A 10757-nucleotide genomic window follows, 5' to 3' on the forward strand; every position below is an offset into this window, starting at 1 on the left:
TATTTTTGACTGATAGATGATCACGTGGCTTTGATTGTAAGGGACAACCGTTTTATGCGTGACAATGCGTGACAATCGGTTTTTTGATTGGTCTGGCTTCACGTGAAGAAGTATATTTTTATAAAATAGAAAATAAAAAACGCGGTACGCGGTTATTAAAAAAAAAAATAAAGCAAATAATACATTGCCGATCTGGATGCTATAATGGCAGTTCCTAAGCTAAATCCGGTATTAGAATTACGAACACCCGAGTTAAAAGGCTAAACTACCGTCTTCTAATCACTGACAACATTTTCAATCACTTGTCCAAGTCCTGTTGTATATAGCTAGCGGAAGATCAGATGTCCTTGTAAAACTTTCTCGAGAATTCTCCTGAAACGACGTTGATAGCTTCTGGTTTAATCAACTCAACAAGGTCAGAAGAACTCGGGGCAAATAGACAGCGATGCATAGGCAGGTATTCCACGCATGCAGACTGCATTCATTCGCGGCGGACATGAGAACTAAGTGCAGTGAAAAAGAGGGCATTGCCCTGGGATTCGCGTGTGGCTCATGAGGGCGCACCGGGAACACTCGGCGCTTTTGAAAGACAATTAATAATGTTTTCATTAAGGATAAGTATTATCACTTCCTTTTATATTAAATTAAAGTTTCATTACCTCATAACCTCACTCTATGGAATTATTCTATGGATAGGTAATTATGAGATTTTTTCATAGGTAACCCCCTGTCTCCCCTCCCATTGGATTGTTTCAATTGAAGACAGACATCGCTTGGCACTATTGCTATGGCGCATTTTGTGGCTTAGTGGTTTTAAGTTGCTATTACCCGCAGAAGCCACTATTAGGGTCAGGGAGCTACGCGCGAGACAGAACTCATAGCGACTCAATCTGGTGATACATTAGAACGAAAAAAAGTACAAGAGATTTCACGCTGAAAAATGGGGACGAAACAAGCAAGGTGTATCTTTATATTCGGTGCTATTTTGTTGCACATGTTGGACTTCCCTAGGAGGACATTTCAAGATCTCGCCCCGCCGGGATTTGGTGAGTAAATCGGTGTTTTCTTTGCGGTGTACAAGGGTGTACAACAATGAATGAAGCGTCGAAAGCAGAATGAGCTCTTAGAACAACAGCCGAGGGGTCGCTCAAAAATCAACAACACCCTGCTTTAAATTTTTGTGAGAGGCAAAAATGATTTAATAACCTTACAAAATATTGATAAACGTTCTTACAGATTCTTATTTTTGTGATTTTCGTCATTGTTTCTATGCATCTTCATTCTTGAGTTGAGTATTTTAACTAAGGTTCAAGTATAATTCACCGTCTAGAGGTTCAGAGATGCTCGGCATACCAGTACTGACTACGCCAGTGCCAATACGAGTCGATCAACTTTTGTCTACTTTTCTTGTTCTAAATGCCTAGAAATATTATCTTTTCACTATTATACACTAAAAAAGGGAGGTAATTCGATCCTAGTTTATAGGATGGTACAAATTATGTTATTTTTAGCCAAACAATCGATAAGTGTTCAAGTGCGCTAGATCGCTATCGGTTTTTTCACGCGAAATCACTTCGATGGACTCTATTTTTTATCCTTTCGCTTAAATAATGTGTTCACTGAAAGTATCATTTATTGCTTATTTTTAACTATCTTACTGATCAGAATCAAAAGGCATGGTGTACTTTTAGAGATGCCTTTCTTAATCGCAATTAAAATTTCTTAATGTTTAATGGTGGAGTCGGAATCCACTAATTTCTTTTGAACGGGAAGCGATTAATTGAAGACATCTAGGAGAATGTCTGACTCTTTGACACTGGCTGAAAAGAGCGCTTTTATCCGCACGTCCGGTTAACTGCATAAAAATTCTTTTTTTCCATTATGTATAACATCCTTTATCCAAAACTGTCGTGGTTTGTTCGTGTACGGACGAAGAAGCGATATTTAATATGCAAACCCTTTGTAACGCCTTCGTGTGTTTAAAGAAGGATTCTCTATTCTATTTTCTGTAAAAAAAAAAAAAATAGCTGCGGGCAAGGGTATGTGGTTTTGCCTGTTTTGAAAAGCTGCCAAATTATCAGGACCACAACGGCCTCTTGTCTATGAAAGTCGCGCACTGTTCTCGAGTCCTGCGCAATATATTATTATGTCAGTTATCACTGGCGTATATTTAGTTTATTCCTTTGTGTGGTCTTCATGCTGTAATCAGGGAAATTAAGACAGATATATTGAAGTGTGTTTAGACGAATAATCGCGATTAGCCCGCAATGCTTATCGTAAGTTGTCCGTGCGAAAGGCTGCATTGTCCTCCCATCTTGGTGAAATTAGCGCAAATCTTTCAGCTTTAGAACGCTGGCCTGTCTGGTAACTAAGCACGACATGACAGACAAACGTGTTGCTAAGGGAGTTTGCTATTGCTAGGGATATTTGCAACAGATTGAGCAACAACAATGCAATGATCAGGCGCTCATAACAATCGTCACTCTTTTAGGCAAATCATTATCGTATGTTTTACCGCTAATGTGTGAGCAAACATAACCATAATAGGTCAACTTTTTGATAAAGGTCCTTTTTTCGATCCCTATATAGTATATACCGATTCAATCGTTTTATATCATTTGGTCTTTAGGACGTGGTATTTTAGATGTTAATTGTTTTTGCGAGGGAAAACACGACGGTGTTGAACGCAACAGAAACAAAACCAGTATTTGCATCGGAGAGTGAATATTAAATATATAAATTTCGGTAACCGTTTTCTCGATAAATATGCAAAGTTTTAAAAAGGAATAGTGTTGGATCGATATGAAGTAATCGGCTAAGGTCCGAAAAAACGGCATTGTTATATCTAGAAAAAAGTCATTTAGATATTTTTTTTTTTGTTTTACAGAGATCAAATCATATCGAGGTTTCATTGTAATAAAAAAAATATCAGTGAGTGGCACCCGCTACTCAATGTTAAATTTTTGAGGCGTATATATGAAAAAAAAAAAAAAAAAAACTAGCGCTTTCCTTGATTGGATGCCGCTGAACCACGCAGCAGCAAAATAATTAACCGTATATGTTAACCTCGAAGTTATTGATGGGCTCGTGCAGAGAGTGGGCCGCAGGACATGAACTTACCCGTACCGTAATCAAAACACCACGAGACGACGGTGGCGACGTAAGCGATGCCTGCGATGATGCGCGCGTTGGCTTTTTTCCTACACAACCACGAAAAATGATGGTATAGAAATAGCAAAAAACAAGAGATTTTTAGCCAGATGCTGAAAACGCCAGAAGTACGTTATTTGGTAGCTAATACCTACAGTGATGAAACTGAAGGAGTGTCAACCATGCAAAGTAACTGGAACTTCAAGTTTCTTCCTTTTACTCACCGAACCGCAGAAAAATAATTAGTGGAATAAATAAATATTACATTACCAGAATTCTAATGAAAGCAGAACCGCAGGGTGAAGGACTCGTTTTTTTAACAAGTTGGACAGTTCCAATGACTAGCATTAGCAAATCTAATGAAGAATCCTGTGATACCCACAAACCATAGAGATACGCGTTGTAAGGTTGGATTATGTGCTCATCGCAAGACTTCTATTTTATTCCCCCATGTTTAGCCCCACTTTATTGATAGGACTAGCAATTTATTCATCCCATAATCCACTGGGCGCGACACACATTAAAGGATTCTAAGCAACTTAGTGGTAACCAAAATATTATGTGTTCTTTTATTATAGGACACGTTATCTTCGGGTTCCATAAAGTGCTATGCTGCTCTTGTAGCATTCAAGCGATTGCGCACTTGCGCACCTGCTTATCCCACAATGCACCTCATATTTCGTCGCTGACATTTTTTTCTTTCCTTCTTTTTTTTGCAAAATAGAGTTGTTCTCTGTTTTGCAATGCTATTCGGAGTCGCTCTAGCCCCTATTCAATTTGACTACTCATATAGCTCACATTATCGTCTTTCCTCAGTCTTCGAAAGCGACGAATACTTTTACAAGATTGTGTTTGAGAGGGATGACAGAAGGACTTTTTACGAAGCGGAGGAGATCTGTAACTTGTTTGAGAATGGTCACCTCGCGAGTATAACGAGTCAAGCTGAGAACGAGTGGATACATCAGAAGATACAGTCAGTCAGCCAAAGCTACGAGCCCAGGAGATTCTGGGTGGGCGCGTCTGATAGGTATAATGCATCTGACTCCATTACTTGAATTTTTTTACTTAGAAGGGATAATAAATAGAAAAATAATTTTTTTAAATCCCTTTTTTGCGTTCCCACCCGTTCATCCGTCGGAATTCATTGCAACGACAACGACAACGACCACGGCCACTAAGAGGAAAAATCAAAGAGCCAGACGTAAAATGCACTCTGTCTGATAAGTTTTCGCTATTTTCTTCCAAATTACAACCCAGAAATACCAAGTTTCATGGTCTAGCGAAGACGGGGGTTATGTATACTATGTACTGTTATCGTTGTGTTACCGTGTATGTACCGTCGATGTGTTACGTTCTCCTTGCCGTCGCTGCCGTTGTTACAAAGGTCCCTTATTGCCATGGAGCTATTGCTGGTCAAAACAGTGATGGTGCTGATTGCACACCTTGTTTCGTAATGCTTTGCTAGTTTGTCTGCAATATTTTCGTGACTTTATGGTAACTAACGCAATGCTTGGCCAGTGTTAAATAGTTTGTCTGCAATATTTTAGTGACTTTATGGTAACTAACGCAATGCTTGGCCAGTGTTAAATAGTTTGTCTGCAATATTTTCGTGACTTTATGGTAACTAACGCAATGCTTGGCCAGTGTTAAATAGTTTGTCTGCAATATTTTCGTGTCTTTATGGTCGATTAAGCAAGGCTTGGCCAGTGTTAAATAGTATAACTGCAATTTTCTTGTTTTTATGGCCGACAAAGCAAGGCTTGGTCAGCCTTGCTAGGCGATGCACTGTCTGCCCGAGACTCAATGTCTTTTTGTCTGTTCCAGGCGTCAATACGGCTCGTTCGAGTGGATCGATGGTAAACCGTTTATCTTTTACGCGGCGCATTATCTTGGCGCTCGAAGGAAGAAACAAGATTACGAAATGTGTCTCTCGTTACGATCATCGCGTAAGGACGTGCAATGGACCGATGAAGACTGTTACGATGCGAGGGGCTACATATGCAAGACGGAAGGTATGGATTGATAGATGACACGGATTGATGGAATGAACGGAATATAGAAGGTACGGATTGATGGAAGGTACTGGTTGATGGAAGGTACAGATTGTTGGAAGGTACGGATTAATGGAAGGTACGGATTGATGGAAGATACCAGTCCCGTACCCGGGAGGGGGGGGGGGGGCAAGGGGGTGCGAACGTACCCCCCCCCCCCCCCCCCCCCCCCCCCAACAACGGCCGAAGGTCCACTTTTGGATCCCAATGGACGTGCTTTTTGTAGATAAAACTATAAAGCATAATCTAGATCACTCTTGTATGTAGCCAAATCCGACAATAAACCTCCCGTGAAGATACTGCAACGCATAAAAAAATCCCTTTTTGTTCTTTCGGGGATGGTCAGATTTTTACGTCAGATTAATACGCGCGAGGGGCTGGATATGCAAGACGGAAGTTGAGGATTGGTGGAAGGTACGAATTGGAAGGTACATATTGATGCAAGATACAAATTGATGGAAGGTACGGACTGACGGAAGGTACGGATTGAGGAAAGATACAGATTGGTTAAAACTAACGCGCGAGGGGCTGGATATGCAAGACCGGAGTTGAGACTGATTGATCAATAGTACGGATTGATGAAGGTACGAAATGATCAGTACTAACGCGCGAGGGGCTAGATATGCAAGACGGAATGAATGGATGATGGAAGGCACGGATTGACGGATGTTACGAATAAATTAATATTAACGTGAGCTGCTCTGCTACATGTTGTACCGATATCGTGTGTATCTATGGATGTGTGTATCTATGGATGTGTGTATCTATGGATGTGTGTATCTATGGATGTGTGTATCTATGGATGTGTGTATCTATGGATGTGTGTATCTATGGATGTGTGTATCTATGGATGTGTGTATCTATGGATGTGTGTATCTATGGATGTGTGTATCTATGGATGTGTGTATCTATGGATGTGTGTATCTATGGATGTGTGTATCTATGGATGTGTGTATCTATGGATGTGTGTATCTATGGATGTGTGTATCTATGGATGTGTGTATCTATGGATGTGTGTATCTATGGATGTGTGTATCTATGGATGTGTGTATCTATGGATGTGTGTATCAAAGAGAATGAAGATGCTGTTATAGACTAAAAATGTCGTGAATTTCACAGGTGCCCCTAAAAGGATCGTCGCAAGGAGACGCTTCGGATATGGTGAGAAGCCAAGCGGCATTGCTGTCTATTAAACATCTTAAAGCGTATTACAGAAATAACCTTTTAGGAGAAGTATATTCTTGCTTATAGTCACACGTTTTAGAATAATTCACCCTCATTGTTCTGAAGGGTGATTTCAGCCCCTCCCCTCCTGAGTACTTATTATATAGCTTGACCTTTTCCCTACCCCCCAGAGTTCGACGAAAACATCTGGACTTACAAGTTCGTACTGCTGCAAGATGACATGTTGACGTGGCCGGAAGCGGAAGTGTACTGCCGGAAGACGGAGTGGGGCCACCTGCTTAGCATAACCTCGGCGAAAGAACAAGAGAAAGTAAAGCAATGGCTGCGCATGCTCAGATTCATCTTCGGATTCCACAGGCTGTGGATTGGCGCGTCTGACCTCGTTCGTGAAAGCAAATTTGTATGGACAGGTAAGATGATTAATGATGATACGGTGATGATGATGATGATGCTGCTGCTGATGATGATGGTGATGATGGTGATGATGGTGATGATGATGATGATGATTATGACAGTGATGATGATAAGCTGATGATGGTTATGGTGATGATGATAAGCTGATGATGGTTATGGTGATAATGATAAAGATGACGTTGATGATGATGATGGTGTTGGTGATGGTAATAATGATGATGATGATGATGATGATGGTGGTGGTGGTTGTGGTGGTGGTGGTGGTTGTGGTGGTGGTGGTTGTGGTGGTGGTGGTGGTGGTGGTGGTGGTGGTGGTGGTGGTGGTGGTGGTGATGATGATGATGATGATGATGATGATGATGCTGATGATGGTGATAATGATAATGGTGATGGTGATGATGGTGGTGGTGGTGGTGGTGGTGGTAGTGATGATGATGACCGGTTTTTTCTCACCAGATGGTCGCCGGTTTAACTACACCAACTGGCAGGAGGGTGAGCCGTCGGGCATGAGGCGGGGCCAGGAGCAGGATTGTGCCGCCATCGCGATGTACCCAGAGCTCGGAAAGTGGGAGGACCACTACTGCCTTCAGAACATGCCTTTTATCTGCAAGATCAAAAGTACGTTTTGCGATATTATCTTCTACAGGGGTGGATCCAGGGGGGTGGATAAAAGGGTGATTTGCCAACCCCCTACATTCATGGGCAGGTTTCTGATACCCCTTTCGATTCTCGACCCCGTAAATCTTTATTTTTATTTGCTTTTATAATATAGTTTTAATGACGCCACCTTGTCAAACATCTGACACTCTGGTGGTGGTTACGTCACGGGTTTTCCGTGGGTCACGCTGTATTGTTAGACACAAGAAGGCAAATGACCTTAACAATGGTTATCTTAGTTATCCGCTTTATCTACTGAGTTATGGTTTCAACCCTTTGTGCCCAAGGGGAATGTAAAACTCTGTCGCAAAACACTCAAACAATGATCTAGTCCCAAAAGTCATAACAAAATAATCAGTGAATAGTGAGGCTCCTTACAATTTACACAAACAGTTCTTATGATAAAAATCTAAAACTGCACTTTTTGCCATCGAGAAAGCGAAAAAATAATGTCTTGTAAATGACAATAAAAAATGGATAAAAGAAGGGTAAATGACGCTTGCAGTAAAAGATGGATATCCTGTTCTTTTAGTGTGTGGTGAGCGGACCGACCTCGCCTTCGCGATAGACGCATCAGGCAGTATGGGAGATCAAGGCTTTCTGAGAGCGAAGCGCTTCGTCAAGGCCCTCATCGGTAGCTTCAAGGTCTCCCAGAAAGGCACCCATGTGGGAATTATCAGATTCTCGACACGAGCCAAGGTCATGTTCACATTTACCGAGCACTTTACACACGAGGACGTGAATTACGCCATTGATGACATCGAGTACACCGAGGGTGGAACGAAAACGGAGCTCGCTCTACGACTCGCTAGAACAGGTAGACTTGCTTGACGTAAAAGAGATTACTCTTGTGTGTCACACTAACGTATTGTAAGTGGAATTAAGCTGAGATGGAGAAGGACAAAACCGTTCCGTTTTCCTTCTGCGCTTGCATCTCCCTCGAGATTATTTTCAAAAGCACGGTTATTGCCGTACGTCTGTTCTCCACTTTCTTCCCCGTCTCCTCCTGGAATTTTATTACACCTATTTCAAAAAGTGCACATCGAGAAACCATGTCTTAACCCGGTGCGACATGAGTATCGATGAATGAAAGAAGAATCTAAAGAGGCCAAGAGTCTGATCATTCCTACTCGCGTTCTGCCCCATAACATAACGGTTGCTTTGGCGCCACCCTTTTATCACTTCTATCCACATTTCACTTCTTGTCACACTTCCTAGACCCATTTTCTAAGCATACCCGCACTTATATTTAAAATTATTTTTCGTCCCCAGAACTATTTTCTAAGCAAGGCGGGTCTCGCACCAGCCCGCTGATATTCAAGCTCTTCGTGCTGATGACTGACGGCCGCTCCGAGTATTTCCACGCGGTCGCGCGACAAGCCAAGATGCTCAAGCGGTCAGACGTCCACGTGATGGCTGTCGGTATCGGCAAATACACCAATCAGCGCGAGCTGGAGGTCATCGCGTCTAGCAAGAGTGACGTCATAGGAGTTGTGTCATTCAGGGATTTGATGATCAGGATGAACGAGATCAAGGACAAGCTTTGTGAGAGTAAGTCACGTGATCAAAGAGTATTATTTAAAGCAAGTCACGTGATCAACAGTCACGCGATCATAGAATATAAGCTTTGTGAAAGTTAGTCACGTGATCAAAGAAGTAAAATTTAAGTTAAAGTAAGTCACGTGTCAAAAAATATACTCTTAGAAAATAATGCACTTGATCAAAGAATATAAAGAAAGCCACGTGATCAACAGTCACGTGATCACAGAATATAAGCTTTCTGAAAGTTAGTCAATCACGTGACCAAAGAATGTAACCTTAGTCAGGACAAGTCACGTGTTTAAAGAATACAAGCTTTATGAGAGTCATTCAGGAGATCAAATAATATAAGATTTATGAAAGTGAGTCACGTAATTAATATTAAAAGCAGTCGATGAAAATCGAGTGAAGACATGCCTTGCTTGTCTATTGCTTATTCCCAAAAGGCATGTGACCAATTCTAGCTTCGCAGTAACCTTGCATCTCTCTCCTTACCCATTGTTTCCTTTTATATTTTTAGTTGCACTACTAAACGAGAAGAAAAATAAAGAAAAGGAACAGCAAAGCTTAAAGAAGCGGCTACATTTAGCATTAGGGCGACACGGTGGATACAACTAATGCCGTAATGACGTCCATTTTCGGGACGTCCTGTCTGGGCCACCGTCCATGACGGCGCTGACAGAGTCATCTACCAAAGGCACTGCGCCCTTAAACATTTAGTGGAACTATATGGTGCATGTTTCTTTTCCTTGTAAAATACAGAGAGGTATGCAACCTTGACAACTAGAACTTCTACTATACGGTACGGATGTAAGTAAAGGGTAAAAAGATTATGAAACGTACACTTCTAGCTTTTCTAGAGAAAACATCCATGTCGGCACTGAAATGAAAAGAAAAATATCTGCGAACATGTTTTTCGGATGTTCCAATCAGTTATTTCACAGTGCTTGTACAAAAAACGATGGCTGTTTGCCTTGGTTAAACGGAGTTATACAAGAGTTTTGATTTTTGTCAGTTCGCGCAGTTTCTGACCTAATTACAAACGAATGATTTACCAATGACCACATTTTGTCCAATGATGCAAGATAAAATAATAATGTATAAGAAATAGCCCTGTAAATACAAATAAGCATGTGTTGCAGAATTGACTACAAAAAGGAAGGGTTATGCTACGGGCAAATTTATTGATTATTGCGAGGGCCTTGTGGGAGGGCCTAAGGGTGGGCACAACCGGGCCGGAGGGGGGTGGAGTCAGAGCCGCTTGTAGCCCCTATATTTCGGCAAATGTTTGAGAGCGAGAAATTGTTTTGTTATTAGTCAGGCATTGTCAAAATAGGGGTTTCATGTTGCGCGGAAACTGCGCAGTTAGAATCAGTTTTTTTAAAAAGCACGCTCCTACGAGTACACGCCCCCCCCCCCCCCCCTAACCCTGTGCTTGCGTACGCAACTAAGCTACTATAGTACCCCCCTCTCCCCTTCCCCCCTCGGTGCACGCCTAGCCGTGCAGGGACGTTCCTATGTCATTTTCAGCTTAGAGCCTGTCACCGAAATTGTGCTGATAGACTATATATGGTTGTTATTCAGGAACATTTACTATACCTTTATTGAAATTGTCCAAAATATTACCCGGGTGTGATTGGCGTATGGCTGGCATGCTCCTGTCACGGATTAAGTTGTATTGCAGGAAGATAATTGGGATTAGCGACTGTCGTCGTTTGCAACATTTCTATGTGTATATGAGGCTAGAACGAGGCTAGAATA

The 10757-nt window shown here is 41.7% G+C and overlaps 1 protein-coding gene across 1 annotated transcript; it reads left to right on the forward strand.

Annotated features, from left to right (window-relative positions):
- The first annotated feature begins 508 nt into the window (after positions 1-508).
- On the forward strand, positions 509-10137 carry LOC5508005 (C-type mannose receptor 2). The gene is made up of 9 exons (XM_048730601.1): positions 509-1046; positions 3967-4177; positions 4975-5162; positions 6321-6362; positions 6557-6796; positions 7257-7418; positions 7990-8274; positions 8730-9008; positions 9517-10137. Exons 1-9 carry the CDS (start codon positions 941-943, stop codon positions 9612-9614), a joined length of 1611 nt encoding a protein of 536 aa, XP_048586558.1. The 5' UTR covers positions 509-940; the 3' UTR covers positions 9615-10137.
- Positions 10138-10757: the final 620 nt, after the last annotated feature.

The sequence above is a fragment of the Nematostella vectensis genome, chromosome 7 (assembly GCF_932526225.1).
Source record: "Nematostella vectensis chromosome 7, jaNemVect1.1, whole genome shotgun sequence".
Classification (NCBI taxonomy): domain Eukaryota; kingdom Metazoa; phylum Cnidaria; class Anthozoa; order Actiniaria; family Edwardsiidae; genus Nematostella; species Nematostella vectensis.

Bases quoted from the DNA above. Each gene is read 5' to 3' on its own strand.
- LOC5508005 (XM_048730601.1), top strand. From the start codon at position 941: ATGGGGACGAAACAAGCAAGGTGTATCTTTATATTCGGTGCTATTTTG. The intron at 5,163-6,320 runs GTATGGATTGAT...TGAATTTCACAG, and splicing joins CTACATATGCAAGACGGAAG to GTGCCCCTAAAAGGATCGTC. The intron at 8,275-8,729 runs GTAGACTTGCTT...TTTCGTCCCCAG, and splicing joins TCTACGACTCGCTAGAACAG to AACTATTTTCTAAGCAAGGC.